Here is a 22308-nt window from a genome sequence, read left to right on the forward strand (position 1 = left end):
ACTAGTAGTAAATGGGAATTCTGCAACCACTTATCAAAGGCATCAGAGAGAGTAGTCAGAAAGTATTAGTTGAATCATGAGCCCAACAGATGAAGCATGTATTCAACTCAGTATATGAATCCTGTTACTTCAATTATTTTCTACTAAACCGAGGATGTAATTAACTATGTTAAGACAGCCATGCATCACTTAACATTATGGTTATGTTTTAAGAGACACATTGTTAAGAAATTTCATAATTGTGGAACTATAATAAGATCACTTATACAAAGTAGGATAGCAGTGACATCATAATATAATCATACATAGTGTTATAACCTTAGGTAGTCAACAGTTGAACAAAACAGTATGTTTGTGTGTCTTCACTAGACATGTAGCCTGCAGAAAAAGCAGAACCAATCATTTATGCATGGGCTTTGGGGGGACACTCCATACCCAAACTGTCACAACAACCACTGCCCTTACTACACTGTGGGATTCGTAACTGCTTATATCCTTACCACCCACCCTATTTTCAAAGCTTTTGAAATAGTTGTTATACTCCCAAAGTTTGACATAGGGTAGAGAGGCACTAAGTATATGCTAAGTAAATAACCATGTTATCACATGCACAATCAAAAGATGCCTTAAAAATCAGTCCCTAAATATATTGAGCAACATATAGTGTACATTATATCATATAACTAATATCCCCAAACCTTTTGAGTATTACAAAGTACTTTTAAATAGATGTTTCCTAGGACAAAAATAAGCCATATGATATTGAGGATAAATTAAAAAGGAAATTATTGTTATATCATAAAACCACCAAAAAGGCAATTCTTGAAGCCATTATATGTAAAGGTATGAAAATTGGAGTTAAGGTTTTATTATCTCATTTATCTTCGTGCAGTCAACCCAAAAATTGCTAAGCATGTTCTAGCTCAAATAGTAATATTTTAAAACAAATATTAAGCTGTGCCAACATGAACAGAAAAAGATTGGAAATATATTTGCTTGGAAACTCATAACATCAATTCAAATGTTCAGAAGCAAATTTTGTAAAGCTATCAATAATGTGATAGAGTCTAAGAGAAAAAAATATCATTAAGCCTCTATCTCCCATTACCAGATACATAGCAATGTTGCAAAAAGAATTGTATTTAATTTTAGGACAATCATATTTTGTTTTAAAGTGTAAACACATTTGTTCACAAAATCCTGAAAATATTTCCTTTACATTAAATGATCTTTATTGCTTATAAGGCATATGTCCAGAGATTAATAAACAATAGCATATAGTGTGTTTATATTTTAAAGTATTCTACTAAATTATGGTCTACTTCTTTTCTACCACATCAATACAAGGATGTACAAAAGATTAGTTAATCGTTAATATTATACAATGAGGCATACATATGCTACAATATAATCCTTTCTCTCTATATTTTTGCCAAACTTTACCTTCTATCTTAAGATATATCAAAATAAAGAAAAATGCGTTGTTATAGATTAGCCACTAGAGGGATCATTTTTCTGAAAGGAATAGTTTTATGTTAGTACAACTGTAAAGAAAACATTTATTGAATGTATATTAAGTGGATGATCCAAACCTTCAATGAAGAGATAGGTTTAGTGGGAAATCATATTCATAATTAAATTTCAGAAGCTCTTCTAAACACCAAATAAAACTGAATCAGATAAATGAAGTCCTCTGTGTTTACTGAGTATCTTCTGTGACTATTGAGAATCCTCAGAGAATCCTCTGTGAATAGTGAGATCAAAATCTACAATTTTCTCAAAGGTCCTGCAAAATGATAAGTTATTTCTGTTTTGTTCCCAGAAGAAAAGAATCTCAATCCTTTAAAATTTCCTTAAAATATTTTAATATTCAAGGTTTTGTGCAATAAGGTTATCATTTAAAACCTATCCATTTGTGTGTACAGCGCTTCTTGATCAGAATTATTTCTCCTCCCACCTACCTCTTCCCCCACCAATCATAGTAAATTTCCCACTTCCATTTTTACATATGTACACTGAGTATTATGAATTTACTCTTTCCTAGATCCCCTTTTGATTCATTTAGACCTCCCACCAACTCAAAACATGATTTAGCTCCCCAATATTCATTTTTTTTAGTTGTTTAGAGTTTATACAGTGAGGTTTTACTGCTGAACACAGGCAACTTGATCATGCATATATGTATACGTCCCTCAGTGTGCTTACATAGGGGATTGTACTTTGGGTCTAAGATCCACACATAAGAGAAGATCCACACATAAGAGAGATCATGTATTCTTTGCCTTTCTGGGCCTAGTGTACTTCATTCAATATGATTTTTTTTCCTAATCCACCCATTTCCCTGCAAATTCCGTTCTTCCTATTGTCTGTGTGTGTGTGTGTGTGTGTGTGTGTGTGTGTGTGTGTGTGTAAGTTACTTTATTGTATCCTGTCATGAAAATTTTCAGATTAATACCCGGGACTGGTATCAGTGGGTCATAAGGTTGTTCTACGTTTAGCTTTCTGGGAAATCTCCATATCTCTTTCGACAGTGGTGATACTAATTCATATTACCTCCAATACTGTATTAAAATACATTTATTTCTGCATTCTTCTTAACACTTTTTGTTGTTCCTATTCTTGATTCTGGCTACTATGACTGGAATAAGATGCATTACCAACATTGTTTTGTTTTATGGCTAGGGCTGTTGAACATTTCCTCATGTATTTATATTCATATGTTTATTGACTAAATTTTTCTTCTTAAAAGTGTCTGTTTAGCTCCCTTTTCCCTCTTCTTAATTGGGTTGTTGATTCTTTGCGGGTTTAGTGTTTTGAGCTCCCTGTATATTCTGTTTATTAGACCTTTCTCAAATACACATGTGACAAAGATCTTCGTCCATTCATTAAGCTGTCATTTTAGCTTAAAAACTATATTTTTTACTGTGCAGAAGCTTTTAAGATTGATACAATTTGATTTGCCAATTCTCTCTTCTATTTCTTAAGCTTGTGGGATTCTATTCAGGAAGTTCCTGCTGGTACCAGTAAGTTCTATTGTTTTTCCTCACTCCCTTCCTGTAGTAATTTGAAAGATTTAGGTTTTCCATTAAGGTCTTCGACACACTTAGAGTTGGTGATTGTTCAAAGTGACAGACACAGATCCAGTTTTAGTTTTCTGAAGATGGGTTTTCCCATTATTATTTATTTTAAAAAGTTGTCCCCCCCCGCCACTGCCAATATATATTTTTGGCTCCTTTGTCAAGAATCAGATAGCTATAGGTATGAGGGATCATTTCTGGGGCTTCTAGTCTCTTTCATTTATCTTTAGGTAAGTTCTTATGCCAATACCAAGCTGTTTTGGTTACTATGGATCTGTAGTAAAATTTGAAGTCGGGAATTATGATACCTCTAGTGTTGCATTTTGCTCAGGATTGTTTTGTCATTTTGTGGTTATATAAAATTTTGGATTGTTTCTTCCTTTTCTGTAAAGAATGGCATTGGGATTTTGAAGGGTACTGCATTGAATCTGTCCATTGCCTGAGGCTCTATTGCCATATCCACAGTATTTCTTCTGCAAATCCATGAACACAGGAGGTCTTTGCACCTACCAAAATGTCCATCATAAGGTGAATGAGTAGTAATGACATAATAAGTGATAAATAAATAATGTTACAACACACTGATGAGCCTCAGTATCATAAATAGACTGAAGAAAGCTATAAATGAAAGTTACATACTGTATGATCCTGCTTCTGTGAAATTCTGGAAAATTCAATTCTATCTATAGTGATAAATATCAGGTCAGCAGTTGTCTATGGGTGGGATGAGGGGAAGGAAGAACTGTGAAATAACACAAAGAAGACTGATAGAGATGTTCTGTATTTACATCTGACCAAACACAATTTTACTGTTTAAATGCATGCCTTTGATTATATATACATGCTAAGTAGATAATTGTGCACATGTGTGCTGGTCCTGGGGCTTGAACTCAGGGTTGGGGGCTTTCCCTGAGTTTTTTTGCTCAAAGCTATCACTCTATAACCTGAGTAGCTTCACTTCTAGCTTTTTTTAATGTTTAATTTTTTGGTCATTAGTTGGCGATGAGTCTCATGGAATTTCCTGCCTAGGCTGGCTTAGAACTGCAGGTTCTCAGTTCTCAGCCTCTTGAGTAGTGGGTATTACAGGTATAAGCTACCAGTGCCTGGCTGTAAAAAAAAAAAAAAAAAAAAAAAAGGTGACAGGATGTTGCTATGTTGCCTAGGCTGCATTTTAACTTGTGATATTATCACCTTAATCTCTCAAGTGCTTTAATTACAGACATGTCCCATTATGTCCGAGATTTTTTAATGTTAAAAAAATCACATTTAGGGGCTGGGGATATGGCCTAGTGGCAAGAGTGCTTGCCTCCTATACATGAGGCCCTGGGTTCAATTCCCCAGCACCACAAATACAGAAAACGGCCAGAAGTGGCGCTGTGGCTCAAGTGGCAGAGTGCTATAGCAGCCTTGAGCAAAGAGAAGCCAGGGACAGTGCTCAGGCCCTGAGTCCAAGGCCCAGGACTGGCCAAAAAAAAAAAAAAAAAAAAATCACATTTAAATTTTCAACTCCTTTCTTTCTAGTTTTTGCAATTACTGTATAACAAAAACTAATTTGGTCAAGATCACCAGTAACTTCCATGTCTCCAAACTTAGCATATTCCCTTTCTAGTCCCACTACATGCATTTGCCACATTCTGCTTCTCTGGCTCTTGAATACAGTTTGCTCTGCTCTTGCTTTCTTCTTTGTATTATGAGACCACTCTCCTGCTTGTATTGTTACCTTACAAATTGAGGACTTTTTCACATTCTTCTTTATCCAGAATCTTCATGGTAGAGATTCTCAAGATTAATTTTAGGTACCTTTTCTTTTTCCATTTGAATCTCTCTTTATTGTCTGACTGTTACAGTTCTCTGTCAGAAAACAGGATCAACAAAATGAGGACTGAGACTGGTAATGGCCTCTTGTAATCCTAGCACTCTAAATAAGGATCATGGATTTCAAGGCCAGTCTGGATTACATAGCATGTTCCAAGCCAGCCAGAGCAACATAAAAAGTCTAACCTCAAAAACAAAGTCGAGTCACAAAAATACAGTGTCAAGAGAAGTATGTATCAAGACAATATTAAAATTCACCACATGAAAAATCTTTTTTAATGAGTTAATGATTACAATTGAACTAAGTATACAAATTATAACTCATTTCTCTTTATTCTGATAATGCTTTTGGTTATCATACTCAAATTAAATATTATCAATAAGTATATATTAAGTATTATTTATTCCAACTACTCTTAGGGCTCTTTTTATATTACAAATGGCAGTAAACTTGGAATTTGTGGCATTGTTAAAGTTTGGAGCCAGATTTTTCTCTTTCCAGAGCCTGTGTACTTCATAATGCTTTAGGTATTTTTACATGAAAGCAAAAGTTGTGGCTTTGTATTGCAAAAACTCAGCTTATTTGTATTTTTTTAATTAATTACATTTTCTGAGAGAAAAAAATGAAAAACAGATGACTTTAAATAATTTTAAATGTGTTGCCGAATTGTCAACAATTCTAAATTAGATGGGCAGTAATATTTTAAATGTATGCAACCACAATAATTGCATTCCTTTAAAATGTGCCTGCTAGTTGCCATAGTAACAGATGAAGGATCTCGTCTATGTGCCTCCTGGTGTTATCAACGAAAACAAGAGCACAATATTCCACTTAGAAAGGCAAGAACAAATTCATAGCAGCACATCATATGTTTCAGTAGATGCAATGCTCTACATTTATATTCATATCTATAGAATATTACCATTTATTGTTACATAATGATAAAGGAAATATCGCCTTTGTATGGAGAAAACATTAATATTCATGCAAACATAATTTGCATATGTATGGAAGAATAGAGAGCCATGGATCAATATCCTTTAACACTACTCTATGGGGTTCAAACATGCCCTTGTTACTGAAGAAACAGCTAGTACAGGCCAGATCAGAAAGTGACTATTGATGTTTTGCAATACCTATAGATTATAAAGCTAACAACTAACACCACAAAAATCCCAAATTGTTGTCATTTGCAGAATAAGTAGGCTAGTAATTTCTTCTTTAGAGTGTGGGCTTTTTCAGCAGAAGATCATTCTCTTCCTCCTTTGGGCACTTCCTTCCCTCCTTCCTTTTTAGATTTCATGTGCTTTTCCTTCTTCCTAAATAGTTTTCGGTTTCTTTGTTCTAAACCTTCTTTATCTTTTCAGAGTTATGTATCATCAACCAGAAATGTTGGTAATGGCAGGTAGACTGGACTTTAACAATTATTTCCCCACAAGATATATCTACAGCTATATGTGTCTATCTATCTGTCTATCTATCTATCTATCTATCTATCTATCATCTATTTACTATTATTTATCATTCATCTATCTGTCATATATCTCATCTGTATATCATCTATGTATCATCTACCATTCTATCTTCTGTTTACCTAACATTTATAATTAATGCATCAGCTATCTATCTGTCTATATACTATCTATCACTCATTTTCTATCTATCACTAACTATCTTCTATCTATTAAATACCTATCTGAAGGGAAACAGAGGTTCTAGTAGGGAAAAATCATTGGATTCTGAAATGTTGGAAAGAATTTTGAAGTCACAAGGTAAATTTCATTTTTACAGTTACAGAAACTGAAGACCAGAAAGATCCTTCTTTTCTTTTTCTCCTTCTTTCTTTTTAAATCTCTCTATCTGTTCACCTGTCTCCCTTTGCTCTCTGTCTTTTATGTTAAAGTTATCTGTGGTAGAATTTAGAAATCAGTATTTTGAATTGTGAACACTTTTCAATGTTTAATGCCATCCTACAATAAATTAATATCTTGATAATGGACATGGTATAAAATATCCTAGAAACTAACAAAATTAAACTACAATTAAAAAATTGATTCTTAGTTTCAAAAATGTGTTATCATTCTTCTATAATTACTTTTTATTCAATTCATGTGTGAATGACATTTAAATGCAATAGTAATAGAGAAGCTTCAGAGCCTGTCAGATGCAAATGAATCATTTCTGCATAAAGATGTATTCAATACAGATATAAAATTATAATTACAAAAAGTATTTTATATAGCACTAAGAATAAATAGTTATGAATTTGAATGTTCTTTGAGTAGTTATATTTTACCTGAACTCATTAAGACAGTTTGTTATTAAAACTATGGTATTAATTAACTTCTTGAAATACAGTCTCAGCATATAAGTAGCTTTTAATGTAGTGAATCAATTCTAGCTAGTAAAAATATGTTGTGTTTAACTCATTCCACAGCAACTTCTTTTTTAAAGTTATTAACTGGAAATGGAAATCTAAGATTTTATAATATTTCCCAAAGCCCATAAAATGCAAAAAAGGAGTTGTTATTTAATTTACTTACTATAGATAAAATATTCAGAAAGTCAAAACTCTTCTCATTCTATTTGGTTTTATGGCTCCTAAAATACCTCTGTCCGGACTATAACATGCAAGCTTCAACATTTTTAAATACTTAATTTGACATTATATTATCAAGCAGGTACTTTCTTGAAGTTCTGTCCCCAAATGATGACATTCTGGATGAGGTGTCTTTGGCTATTAAATAGACAGAAGCATATGGACCATCTGTTCTTTAAGAGTTCTCTATCAAAAAGAATTAGTTCTATTTAAAACATCAGGTATTGTGAGCACAGGCTCTTTGACAGGCTTCAGAAGTGGCCCTGTAACAATAGGACAAATGTGAACACAGTATGCATAAAAAGACACCTGTATCATCACCATCACTTCCATTTTGGAAAGCACATATCTGCTGCTCTTTTCAGTTCCCCAAACAAACAAATTTATAATTCTTACTTAGGCTCCTGTATGAATGTAGTCGGTGTAGCCTCACTGCTGTTTTCCATAATGATGCTTCCTTTTCCTGGATCCCCAGTTTTGACTGACAGCCAAGCAAGAAGATGAACCCCACATGGCTACAAGTCACCCTCATTATGTCAAAAGTCACTGATCTTCCTCCTGAGATTTTCCCTAAGGACTGAGCAGAAGTGAACATATGTTCACAACTTTGTGTGTTTATTAGTTTCTCTCAACACATATTTAGAACATGTGGTAAATATAACACATAAAGAGATTTTGCAGCAGGGAGGTAGGCATGGGTGGTGAATAGATAGGAAAGAAAAAAATAGAAAGAAAACTTTCTGCCATCAAAATATTAGAATCACTTCTATGAAGACTGTGAAAAAAATGTAGAACATATAATCATTAGTGTTGTGTAGCGAGGTAAGGTTTTGTTGTGCACAGTTTTTGAAGGACAAGAGACAATATTGTGTCATATTTCTCAATAGGAAAAAGTAGATATTTATTCAGGAAAAACAACAAGAAAATGAGTATTTTCTTGATTTTCAAAATATCTGGATCCGAGTACTGGTGGGTCGCAACTGTAGTCCTGCCTATTCAGGAGGCTAAGATTTTAATATTGCAGTTTGAAGCCAAAATCTGGGCAGAAAAGGCTGAGATAATAAATCTTCAATTAGCCAGGAAAAGCCACAAATTTGGTGTGGCTCAGGTGGTAGAGCCACCATTTGTGCCATGAGCGGAAAAAAAAAAAAGCCAATTCAGAGTATGAGGTGCTGAGTTTAAGCCTTGGTAGTGGGCCAAAAACCTCTCTCTTTGATTATAAAATTGCAACAGCACTTGGATTAGAAAAGGGAAGTAACTGCTGAGTTTCTTATTAAACAATTGGGATTTCTTACATTTATTTTCAGAACTATTAAAATAGAAAATGTTTATCCTACGATTAAAAAACACAATTACATAACGGATTCCATGTGCTGTACAATTAAAATATGCAAGGCCTTGTATGAAAGGCTTCATGTATTTTGCCTTATTTGATTGCCCCAGATTCTGGGGTAGACTTTGTTATGATGACTAGATGGTGCTAGTAGATCTAATGCTGGGGCCAGAAGAAGGCTGGCAGGAGTTTCCTCAGTTGATGCATGACCATATCTCTTAGTCCATTGCTTGAATCTATACTGTAAGTATCTACTGTCCATTGAGCATCCTTCATTAAATGAAGTAGAACCTGTGATGGTCAAGGGCATCGGGTTTTAGAGTTTAAAAACTAGCTCTGCCACTTATTCTCTGTATGTTCTAGAGCAAACTAGCCCATCCGTATCTTACTTTGGTCCTCTGTTTTGTTTTATATTGTCTTTTTCCTATGCCTGTTCTGTAAGTGAACATACATAATCTACAGGATTGTGCTTTGATCAGGCCAAGAATTTATTATTTTTATTTATTAAGGGCAATATTCTAAGTGTGGAGGAAAGAATGATGAAAACAAAAGCAAATGAGAATAGAATATGTTCTAGTTTAGGTTATACACTTTGGGATAATAAGGTTTATGATGCTATGTATAATTATCTGCAATTGTAGAGGAAGTAGAAAAGGAAGTAAAATAAATCACAGTTAGCAGACAGATCAGCTTTGATTCTGCAGACCAAGGGACAAGAACTCTTTAGGGCAGGGGCTCTTGATCTGACCATGTCTGCCTGAAAGCCGAAGAACAGTTCAGAGAGAGGGAAGAGTAGATTGGGCAGAGGGAAAATGGTTGTGTAAGGTGCAGAAAATGGTTATGCTGGAGATGGAAACAAAAGCAAATGAAGAGGGATTTGATTTGCCAAGTAGGGAGACTAAATGAAGGAAGAAAATGATGTATTTTTACTTACATTGTAACATCTTGGACCTAGCAGATTGCATTCATGTTTCTGATAGCTATTTTTGTAAAGTCCATGATAATTTCAAAGTTATTGGTAACAAAAATGCATGACTCCCACTTAGAATTCTCCCTTTCACAGAAAAAAGTTAACTCTCTGTGCTAATTCTGCTTTTTCCTCCTGTTGTCCTTCAGAAATGTATTCGAATCTCCCCTTATGTGTTACTTCGGGATCACTGGTCAGAAGCAGCCCCACTTTAATGATGATTTTTATGGTCAGGTTTTTATTACAAAGAACACTAGATCTTTTTTCCTTCACATGGTTTCAGAAGATTAATTTCCTATTTGTCGGCCCACTAAAGAGAGTATTCAATCAAGATGCTGAGACATTTTCATTGACAGAATGCCTGCTTCCTGTAATGTCTATGGAACTATCATTTTCATATCAAACAAAATCGGGGTGATTTAAATTTTGTGGGTGGCAAGAGAATTTCAAGTTATAAATTTCTGGTTCAGATTATGTGAAGTTATAAACACAGATGCTTACTATAAATGTATCCTTAATAAGTTTAAAATGCACTTCTGAGGGCCTGTATGCTCATTACTGTGCCAGAAGACACAGGATGGTCACAGTATAAGGCCTAAAAGTGCCAGTTCTGGAACCCGCTGTTGAATATAAATGCTGCTTTTACTATTTACAGACTGTATGACCTTGGACACATTGCAAAGGCTCTCTGTGGCTCACTTGCATTAGGTAATGCAAAAGCAAAACTGTGGTGCGACAACATCTCACACCTTTCAAATGGCTTTTATCAAAGACAAGAGATGACAGGCACGGTAAGGATGTGGAGGGAAGGAAGCTCTCCGCCTTGTTCATGGGAATGAATACTTAGGCAACCATTCTGGCACCAGTGAATGGATTTTTCTCAAACACATACAAGCAAACAAACATAAAACCTTGAAAATAGTATTTGATCCACTGATTTTCCTCTAGATATTGACCCTAAATATTTGAAATCAGTTTATTAGAAAGCTGTCTCCTTGTAGCAATAGAGTAAAGTTAAGGAAACAGATGAGGGCAACAAGAAAGTGCTGTATGTATCCACAGTGGAATACTGCTGACCCTCTCAAGGGCTGGGGACTTGAAGCAGACTGTGGATCCCCGCGCCCCACCTCCTCCCCGAAATTCTAGCTCTTGTGATGAGGCAGGAGAATGGAGAGTTTGGGGCCAGCTTGCAGTCCATAGGTTGACAAAGGTGGACATTTTGTCAGTTGGGATAAAATGAATGGAACCGGAAAAGATTTGCTAAGTGAAATAAACAAAGCACAATAGACAAATACAACTATGTATGGGGACTAAAAGAAGTGGAACTCATAAAAGCAATGAGTTGAACAGTGGAGGCAGAAGCTGAGGTCAGAGAATGAGGAGATGATGATCGAGGAGTGCAAAATCTCAGACAGTACGACTTTCCTTCTCAGCCTACTGCTCAGCATGATGCACATGGTTGAGAACAGAGAATTACCCATTTTTAAATTGCTGTGAGAGTGCTGAGTGACAAAGACTCCCATCTGTAATCCCAGGTACTCAGGAGGCTGAGATCTGAGGACTGTGGTTCCAAGCCAGCTCAGGCAAACAATTCTGACAATCTTATCTCCGTTTTGAAAGGAAAATTATCCCAGAAAACCACAGACCATGGACAAAGTGTGGAGAAAAAGAGTTTATTGCCAGCAGAGCCAGCAAGGCCAACTTCCCATAAAGGAGTAAAGGAAATGGTGCTGGAACTATCTCCCAGGGTGGTCTTTGTACCCTCAGGAAGCTAGGTGCTCTGCCTGCCCCTCAGGTATCATCAGCAAAGGGCCTGACTCACATTGCCAAGGGCAGATCTTATGTCTGGGCTTACACATTTAACCAGCAAGGAGTTTGTGGCTCAAGTGTTAGAGTGTTAGCCTTGAGAAAAACAAAACAGACAACAACAACAAATGGTAAGCAAGAGCTTGAGGCTATGAGTTCAAATTCCAGTCTTGGAGCAGGAAACATTGTTGCAAGCCTAAATTTTAGCTTTTCCCAGGAAAGTGTTGAATATTTGAGGTGATGGATATGCTAAGCAGTTTGATTTACTTACTTCACATTATATTTTTAAAATCATAATGTCATTTTATATTCCAAAGTTTTACTATATATTATCAATTTATAATACACAAATGATATCAAGGTTGGCCATGTAGCTCAGTGGTAGAGAGCTGTACATTTATGAAATGAAGCCAAGCAGATGACAGTAGCTCCAGGCAGGCAATGGTTAATACATATACCAGACTAAATATATCCTGAGGAATGAAAAATTTCTTTCCCTCAGCAACCCCGAGAATGCTGCATGTGGCTTTGTACAGTGATAATAATCTCCCAACAGAAATCTAGATGGCAGAAAGCAAAACATCTAGATAGGAAGAAAGCACATATCATGGTGAAGTGCTCTGAATTCTTAAAATAGTGTTTTTTATAGGCATAGTGTAATCATTTGCCTCAATAAGTAGAAACAGAAGTAATCATAGCTGATTCTGCTTCTTACATATTTCTGTGTTTTTATGTGTTTAAAGAGTTATTTCCTAAGGAAGAAATTGAAGACTTTTTTCCCATTTGTTCTTCTGTGGGACAAAAATGACCGCAATTCAGTCATTTCATCTGGTGTACCCCTCAGATACAAATGGAATTAGAATTTCAATTGGAAACTTGCTTGCCTGAGGGCTTAACAAGTCACCAGTCAGTGCCTGCCACAGTCTTTGTGCTTGGAATAACTCTAATCTAAAAATACCTTTGTAAAGTTATCAATGGAGATGCAAATTTGCCTCACCATATGGTTGCAGAAACCCCTGGACCTAGAATTTTAAATCAGAAACATGTGGAGGGAGGCCTACAGGAATTGCATAAGTAAGAGAGGCCTAGACTTTGACATCTATACTTAATCATAAAGTGTTCTTCAAAGGGCGTAACTGGGAAAACAGAGTATTTCTTCTCAGTCACGATGCTTCAATTCAGTAGCAGTCATGAGTAGCAGAGGAGGAATGATAATTCATTCCCCTCATCCTCAAAGACAAGGACACAGATTCTTTGAAATAACTGTCCACAGATGGTCAAGGCTCAGGCACTAGCTGGATGACTAACATTGGCCTGGGTAAATAAGAGACACTGGCTAGCCCACACTTTGGGTGGGCTATACCCCAAAGTTTCCCAAGGGCTTAGTCACTCACCATTGCTGCTTCACATGGCCCATATTCATTCTTGTTCTAATATTTCACTCTAGCTGTCCCAGAAGGATAGGTGTCTGGGTTTTGTACTCGGGTTCCTGAGCGCGGGTGGAGTTTTCCTGCTTGCCCATAATGCACATTCAATTATTTGCAAGGCAAGGCATTGAGTAATGGTGACCGAGTAGAACCAAAACCCTAAGAAAATTTCAAGGAAGAATGTTTTTGTCCAAAGTCCAAAGCCTTAACTTGTCACACAGAAATCCCAGGAGTAGGAAGGGACGGCCTGAAGTCAAACATTAACTTAGCTGTCATTATAGTGTCACTCAGGGAAAATTAATTCTTCACTGGGAGCTTTAGTTTTTCTGCAGTAAAACGGAGAGGCAATGACCTTTCTCAAAGGATTGGTAGGAAAATTGAAGGAGAAAATGTTTCTTAATGCATCCCTAGTTCCTAGGACATGATAGACACTTCAAAAAATGCATGGGAAGATGAATAATTCTCTCTTCAATTTTATTTTCCTTGGTTTGCTTCTGTTTACTTGTAAATCATTTCAAGGAACTGGCAAGAGGGAAGCTGGCTTGCTCCCTCTTAACTCCATAGAGGACAACTGGGAAATTCAGCAGATGAGCAAAGAGAAAAAGAAGTTCAGGAAGACAAGGGAAAGATACAAATGCTACTCACATAATTACAACTGGTACACACACACATGACTGGTTACACATATAAATAATGGTACATACATAAATGGAACACACATGGAGAAAAGAGAGGCTTGCCAGGGATGTTTTAAGACAGGAGACCTAGTTCTGTATTTCTCTAAAGATGTAAAGTTAGCAAATAAAAATGGGCAAAATAGCAGGATAAAAATCTCCTGACCTATCTTGAACTTCAAAATCAATCCAGAATACTTTTCCTATTGCAAAAGCCCTACTTCTTTCTTCTAGCCAACAGCATGTTGTGATATTTGAAAAAATCAATTTTCAAACAGTAATTCTACATATGCACGGGTACTGCAATACTTCAACCTGTGCAAATCACACAAGGGTACTTTGGAAGTAGTGGCCCACATCCTTTACAAAGGCATTTGAAACAATAATCACAAAGTAAAGGGGTCTTTCTCCCATGACCTCTGAAATAAGGGGGTCACTATTTGAGAAGTCGAATGGTGGCTGGGACTGGACTTCTGTGCTATGATTTGTCACAATGTGGACAACAGCCTTCATATCCTGCAGATGATTTCAAAGGGGAGGAAAAATGACGGTATAATGAGTCTGGGATGTGGTCAAACTGTGTTGGGCTCCTGTTGCCATTTTTATGGGCTACTCTTCGCTCTCAAGATTGTTGGATTGTCTCACATTCAGTCAGTGTGACACTAGAGAACAATATGAGATCAGCGATCTGAACTTTGCTAACAATAACACCATTTTCTTACACTTACACATCAGTTATATATGCTAGCGATTTCTCTTTATAGCTTGACATTCTACTTGGAATGACATTTTTACCTCTTTGGAAGTTTCTACCATGATATTCAACCAATAGTAAACATTAAAATGCCATTACCAAACAGTTTATTAAGCAGACTTAAATCCAATAAACTTCCTAATACTTGCCCTAGCCACTGATTTCCAAACCCCAAAAATAGCAGATGAAAAAAAACTATTGGAGTTGGGCAAGTTGGGGAAGAAGCTGGCATTCATCATTTGATTTGCCAGCCAGGAAGGCATCTGAAAGTTGAGGCTGAGAAATCTCTGTTCTGGTCATTTTTTTATCCCAGAAGCACAATGAGGTAGAAAAAATTTTCCATCATTATTTATAATAACTCAAAGAATTCTGAAGCACTGAGCGGACTGGGACAGAATCCAGCACAGATTTTTCCGGGGGTGGGGGGGGTGAGGAACAACCAACCAAACCCCGAGCTGCCAGAGAGGATTCCTATTTATTAGTGGTAAAGATAGACCCACTTGTTGACCTTTGGCTCTTAATGAAATGAGCATTTCCTGTGGGGCTTCCACGGTTACTGGGGGGCTCCCCTTTCCCTGGGGCTGTTTCTGTGAATTTACTTTTCCTGACTTTGAAATCAGCTGGTGGCATTTCTGTAGTTTCAGAAGAACCTGTGTATACTCAACCATGCTTCCAAACAGAAACAGTGGCTTTACTTCCTTGAGAAAGGCCACCGAGGGCTGAGGGTCTCTTGAAGACCAGCACTTGTCACCCACACTCGCACTCTGTTCTCCCAAAAGTCAACATTAGAAAATACATCCGCTGTTGGAGAGCAGAAATTTGACAAAATCTTCCATATGTTATCAGGTAGAAGGACCTAATCCTAGAAGTGTAAAATGTAACAAATATGTATTTCATTATTTTTAGGCTGGAAGACCAACTTATTATTAACCAACACATATGCTTCTGACTATCTACAGATAGACAGACACGTCATGCTTCTCAAGATGAGGTAGGTAAAGAACACAGAAGTGGAGACGAGTTCTTCATTTATTTATTTGCTTTATTTTTTTCCATCAAGAACAGTCATTATTCTGGCTGTGGCCTGTAGCATGTGCTTTGCTTACTAATGAGTTCCTGGTCCCAGCCCTTTCCATATGTGTATATAATTGTTGCTTGTTAGCCATTCTGGAAACACGATGGGCATTCATGTAGAACAAAGCTTTCTGAGCTTCAGGAGCTCATGCTCAATTACCTGCCTCTAAAATACTGAAAGGTTCTGGGAAAAGTCTCAAAATAATGACACAATTGTGTATATGTATACGCGCACATGTGCTTGCACAGATCTCACCTCACACAGAATAGGAAAATAACCGCATGAGTGTGTCTACGTGCATGTGCACACATGCATGTATGGATCTCACCTAACACAGAAGAAGAGGAAGAGGAAGAGGAAGAGGAAGGAGGAGGAGGAGGAGGAGGAGGAGGAGGAGGAAGAGGAGGAGGAGGAGGAGGAGAAGGAGGAAGAGGAAGGAGGAGGAGGAGGAGGAGGAGGAGGAGGAGGAGGAGGGGAGGAGGAGGAGGAGGAGGAGGAGGAGGAGGAGGAGGAGGAGGAGGAGGAGGAGGAGGAGGAGGAGGAGGAGGAGGAGGAGGATTGATTGTTGGATTTGATGAGGCAAAAATATGTTTCTGTGGCTTCTTCCCTTCTAGCTGTTTTAGTGATTGTCTATGAAGAAAGTTGTTTAAAAACTTTATTCCAGAGCTGGGCATTGTTGGCTCAAGCCTGTAAACCTTGCTACTCAAGAGGCTGAGATTTAAAGATTACAGTTCAAAGCCAAGCAGGCCAGGCGGAAACATCTCTGAGACTCTGATTTTCAATTAACTAGAAACAAATTTAAAAAGAGCCTGAAGTGGAGGTGTGTCTCAAGGAGTAGAAGGCCAGCATTGGAAAAAGAAGAAAAGAAAAGAAAAAGCCAAGTGAAAGTATGAAGTCCTGAGTTCAAGCCACAATACCAACACCCTCTGTCCCACACATACCCTTTGGTTTCACGTATTACTATTTTTTTTTTTTGTCATGGTGACACCTATTCAACTTTCCCTGGATGACCTCTGACAGGAATCAAGAACCAGCCAGCCCAAGGTTAGATGCAGCTCCTAGGTAGTCCTCCCCACAAATCCAGCAATGGTGACATTAACTCCTTCTAAGGTTTAAGGAAGCATGAAACCCACAAAAAATGTCTGAAGTGATTTTTTTTTTCCTGGTTGGCAGGAAAAATGCCATTCCTTAAGAAAAGTGCCTTAGGCACAAACAAAGCCATATTCATTCAAAACACACTGTTTAGTAATTTAACAGACTCTAGATTTATATCAAATTTACTTTCAATGCAAGGATTTCACTCTTCTGGGAAAGGTTTGAAAGTGAAAAAGAAGAGAAAGACAGAGTAGAAGGTAAAGTGTTAAAAAGAATCGACTATGCCAAGGGCAAGAGCAGTTCAAGCAAGAACAACTCAAGTCTGTTGATGGGAAACTGGCCAATGTGGATGTGATTTTGTCTAGGGGTCATTCAGAAGTACCTGCTTGGCTTTATTTATAAGGCAATTGTCAAATCAATCTCTGGAATATGGATGAGGTGAAAGGGAGAGGTAGAGTATTATTTTAGATCATCTGTAACTTTTCAAGTACAGCCTTCTTGCTGAAATTCCAGGGAGAAAGTAAGTGAGCCCAATAAAGAAAACTGTCAGTCAGTCAAGTATGTTTATTTATTATCCCCTTGTGCCAGGCACTGTTCTAGCCAATATGAAATGATACAGAATAAAGCACAGTCATCGCCCCTATAATCTCATGAGAGCAAATGGATTAACTCTGCAGACACACACATACACCCTATGTGGGTGGTCAGGAAACTCAACTATGTGAATAGGCTGTAAGCTCAAAGAGACAATTCCTGATTAGGAAACTAAACTTCGAAAATTAGACAGACTGAAGAATAATAAATTATATCACAAATAGTTTAAAATGGATTCATAGGCTCACCTTTTCGGTCTCATTATGCTATCAAAATCGGGAGCAATCTCCATCACAAATTTATGAAATACTTTGTGCAAATATGGATTTGCACCAATATTGAGGAACTACACATGAATAAAATAATAAACCTTAAGTCCACTAACCAAAACTTCTTGAAGGAAAAAATTGATTTGCCTCTATATTACAGCACTCGGAAGATAGAGTAAGAACAAATGAACTGGACAGATTTACAAAGAGGAGCTGACCCTAGTTCAATTTTATTTTATTTTTGGTGCCGTGGAGTGAACCTAAGACCTCCTGCATGTTTAAACACATGTTACACCACTGAATAACATTTGTAGTAGCCTCCTGTCCTCCACTTCTTGATGCCAGTACTGGGGCAGAACTTAGGGCCTCATGATCTGGCTTGACTTTTTCTGCTTAAGGCTAGATTTATAACTCCACTTCTGGACTTTTGCTGTTTAATTGGAGAGGGGAATCTCTTGAATTTCTGCTCATCCTGGTTTTGATCCTCAGATCTCAGTCTCCAGTATAGTTAGGATTACAGGCATGAGCAACCAGGGACAGGCCCAAAAACCAAGTTTTAAGTAAAAGAAGACTAGGACAGTGTCCAAGTAGGGAATGGATGCGACATTTTAGGCAACACAGATAAAAGATAGTGTCGGATTTGGTCCGGTTGTACATCCCTGCCTGCTCTTAGGAACATCTTGATCTGTGAACATTGTTGTCTTTGTTTCTGTGTCCCATGACAAGTATATATATCCCAGGAACCTTCCCCTCTAACAATATAGCATCCTGAGTCGGTGTTTGTGCCTTCAACACATTCCCAAGGATTTTCTGCTGCTCTATAAGGAAACCCCCTCCACTCTGTGGAGCGCAGATGCCTTGCACATGGAGCCACCCAGGCTCTGCTGATGTGCTGATGTTTATCACTTTAGACAGTCTCCTAAGAACTTGAGGGCTCAGCATGAACCGCACAATGTATATCTGGGCCCAGGCCACGTTCAGATATGGGTGCTTTGCCCACCTTCTCAGTGTAGAGGCCAGCCCTTCCATTACCAGGGCTCAAGACAGCCTGGTGTTGGATAAGCCCAGTCACCAGCAAGCCTGTCTCCAGGGGCTGAGGGGGGACTGCCCTTTTGTAGGTCCCTCTCCACTCCAGGGGCTGGGCTGGGACCTGGTGCTAATCTGCTGCCCACCTAGTGCTGAAGTTTAGAAAGGTCAGGGGCTTTTGCCTGGGGTCACTGCCACAGTCTAAGTGCCTAGCACCGGGAGCGATGAACACATAGGGTGTTGTTAAAGTAGCTGAATGAATGTTATTGTCTTTCCTCCCTTCTTCCTACTTCAGAGCTGCATAGAAGGGGGAAACTTTGCACTGCGGCGCCCCTTCTTCCCTTAGTCTAGAAACCACCACTAGTGCTATTGGCAGAGGCCCTGGGGAGTGGGGATCCCCGACCCTGAGCAAGGAGTCACAGCTGCCCAGCCGGGAGGAGGAGTCCAGCAAGTTCTTCCCCACTTCTCGCTTTTGCAGCAGCACCCGCCCGAGGCCTAATGTTCCTTATTTGGGGCTAGGGGCGACGGGGGCGGGGGGGGGGGTTGGCTGGTGGAGAGGAAGCCGGGGGCCCCTGCGGGCGGGCGGCATTCCTCGCCGCGCCTTTGGGGCTCCACGGGAGGCGCGCCCCGCAGCACCCCGTCTGCTGCAGCACCTGTTGGACGGCCAGCTGGCAAGCCGGCCCCCGCGGCGACGCCGACCCCCGGCCGCCCGCCGGACGGAGGCGCAGCCCCCCCACGCCCGCGACGCGCCGGTGGGGGGGGGGGGAAGGTGGAAAGGGGAGGGGACAAGCGAGGTCCTCCGGGCGGGCCCGGCCTTCTTCCCTCCGCGGCCAAGTGGAGGGAGCAGCCGCAGCGCCCCGAGGTTAGCGCCGGCGGAGCGTGGGGGGACGGCCCGGCCCCGCGTCCCCGACCTGCGGTTCCCCGCGGCGGCCCCGAGCGGACGACGCACCGGCCCGGCTGAACTTGGTGGCGCAAAACTCCACAGCCAGGTGCCGGGATCCGAGCGACGGCGGCGGGCCGGAGCCGCGCAGCCCGCGCGCGCACCCCCGGGGGAGCCGAGGCGGGCCTCCCCCCCGGCTGCGAGTCGTCTCCCCCACCCACCCCGCCCCCCCCCCCGGCGCGCCCCGCCGCCGCCGCCCCCCGCCCCGGGACCCGCGCAGCGCCCGCGCCGCCTCCTCCCCTCCCCCTCCGGGACGTGGGGGTGGGGCGGGGAGCGGGCGCCCCGGGCGCCGCATCCCCCCGGCAGCTTTGTGATTGATCCGCGAGCGCTCGCCCGCCGCCCGGGCTCCCGGACGGACTCGGCGCGACCCCGGAGTCCCCGGCTCGCCGCCGGCCCCTCCGCTGACAGGTGCTCCCCGCGGGTCGCCGGTGGCTCCTCGCCGCTCCTCGGCGTCCCCACCCCCTCCTCCCTCCCCCGCCGCCCTCCTCCCCCCCTCCAGCCCCCACCACGGCGGCACAGCGCAGGATTTGTTTAAACCTTGGGGAACTGGTTCAGGTCCAGGTTTTGCTTTGATCCTTTTCAACAAGCTGGAGACGCGGCGGAGGGCTCGGGGAAAAGTTTTGGATGGGATTATGTGGAAACTACCCTGCGAGTCTGCGCTGCCAGAGAAGGCTCGGCGCGTCCTCCCCGGTGCAGCCTGCCCCGGGCGGCGGTGAGAGGCTCGCAGTTGCCGCGTCCCAGTGCCCGCCGCGAGCGAGCCGTCGCCCCCGTCAGCCAAATGCTCCTCCTCGGCCTCCTCCTGCTGACATCTGCCCTGGCCGCGAGGCTCGGCGCGCAGGCGGAGTCCAACCTGAGCAGCAAGTTCCAGTTCTCCAGCGACAAGGAGCAGAACGGTGAGTGTGCCTGCCCCGGGGTGCGCTCGCCCGCCCGCCCGCCTCCTCCGCGCGCCGCGCCCCGCGCCCCTGGGCGCCCACCAGCCCGCGCCCCGCGCGCGCGCCCCGTGCGTCCGCGTGCAAAGGGGGCCCGCTCGGCACCCGGAGCTGCCCAGAACGCGTGCAGCCCCAGCCTGGGAGCGAGTGTGCATGTCAGTGCCAGGCACGTCGCGGGGGCTGTGCCTGGCCAGACTTCCACGTTGTTCCAGAACTGCCTGGAAAAAAAGGAATGCACAATGAATGAGTCGTCGTGACAGGCTTGCTTTTTTAGTCAGAGGTTGTCTTTTGGGGTGGGGGTGGGGGTGGGGGGACGGGTGCGGCGGCCAGGGGGACTTCAGGACACCTATCAGCGCAGTCATTGAAACCCTAAGTGCTCAAGGCATCCACTCACAATCAGATAAGAGCTATCGAGTTCCACACGCGGCGTGGACGTGTTTCAGGGGGATCAAAATATGTATTTCTTTTGAACTCTCTCTTCCCCCCCTCTTCTTTTGGTAAGCGTGCCTTTGCGCTTACCTTTCTGGTGGTGTGTTTTTTGTATGTGTTAGTGAATGACTGCTATTTTGTGTATGTTGGAAGCGACTTAATCCTGCATAGGAAATGAGAATTACTTTCAGCTTTTCAAGTGTACCTGAAATGTTTAGAAAACTCTCCAATGTAAGTTCCTCTGGGCTGGGATTGCGCAGAGCTGGAGAAAGGCTCCTTTCATAAAGCCAAGGAAGCTTCGGGGTGTGTAATTTGCTTAGCCTCTGAACCCCATATGATTTACATCATTCAATTTCTAAACTCTTTTTCTCTTCATCTACCATTATGAAGTCATTTTTGAAACTCTTTGTAAATAGAAATTTTAGACCGCCCTGGAAACCACAATGTGAATGTAGGCTGTCTAAAAGTAGAATATTAAACACTTTGTTTACCAGTGGTGGTTCTTACTGTTATTTGAAAAGAAGTGGTTCGTGTTTTTCTGCTTTGATGTCTGCTGTTGACAATACAAGGATGTTATCATTTCTCTAAACCAGGTGAGATGAACAAAAACTGCATACCTGGCAAATGCCAGCAGAGTGAACTCTGTTTTTAAAGTCATCAGGACTTCTTTATACATGGAGTGTTTCAAAGCTGCTGGTCTGGATTTAAACACGAAGAAGGGCCCAATGTTAAGAAAGCACAGAAAGTTCTAGAGTACAAAAGCCAGATAAAATAAGGCTTCCTGGGGCTTTGATAGACATGATTTGTCTTGGTTGCTTGCATGCCCAGACACAGAATCACCTTTTATCAGTCAATATTGTTGTGGTTGTTCCTCACCACGTGCTCACGTAGTGGCACATGGCACCTGCAGGCTCCTTGATCAAAGGGCAACCTAGAGCTCTATCTCTAATCACAGGACCAGCAGAGGGCTGGGGAAAGTGATCAAAGGAGCCACAGCACTGGCTGGACCCAGTCAGGAAGCAGATCAGACCAACCTTTGTTCTTTCTTATGGGAAATAAATGTTCAGTTCAAAATGTTGCCTCTTAGTAGACAAGCTTTTCCATAACAACAACAGTGCATGGTCTCCCATGGCCTCTGTCTTTCTAGATCCTTATTGGGATCTTATGTCATCTCTCAGACTGCAGTAGCTTGGCGTCTAAGCTCTCTTGCTACTTGTACTTTCTCCTTGTCCTGGAAGTCGTTCTCTGTTGTGATACACATGCTGTGAACCATCTTGTTTTCTGGCCCCCGAGTTATCTCACAGTTTTCTCTAGTGTTTTTTTAGCCTTCTGTCATAGGCTAGTTTACTGAGTAGGTTCACACCCTCAGAGAGGTGAGTTCATTCAGCCAGTGTACACACATTCTGTTGCCATTACAGGCTGGTCCATTTCCATTCCTAAGATGTATGATGCCAAAAATAGCCTGGTTGTTTTCTAATCTGTAGGCTATGTTTAGCTC

General features: G+C 41.0%; 1 protein-coding gene across 4 annotated transcripts in view; it reads left to right on the top strand.

The window, feature by feature from the left end:
* Positions 1-13351: 13351 nt before the first annotated feature.
* The window catches only part of Pdgfc (platelet derived growth factor C), a 183483-nt gene continuing 174526 nt past the window's right edge, over positions 13352-22308 (top strand). The window contains exons 1-2 of one of the 4 annotated variants that reach the window (XM_048364719.1): positions 13352-14937; positions 15360-15444. Coding sequence is in view for 1 of the 4 variants with exons in the window: in XM_048364717.1 (XP_048220674.1) it covers positions 20231-20345 (115 nt within the window). In the remaining 3 variants the exon portion in view is untranslated. Of the gene's footprint in view, positions 15445-19648; positions 20346-22308 lie in introns of those variants that run through there. The other 3 variants (XM_048364720.1, XM_048364717.1, XM_048364718.1) reach the window with 3 other exon arrangements.

This window comes from Perognathus longimembris, chromosome 16 (genome assembly GCF_023159225.1).
Source record: "Perognathus longimembris pacificus isolate PPM17 chromosome 16, ASM2315922v1, whole genome shotgun sequence".
Lineage (NCBI taxonomy): Eukaryota > Metazoa > Chordata > Mammalia > Rodentia > Heteromyidae > Perognathus > Perognathus longimembris.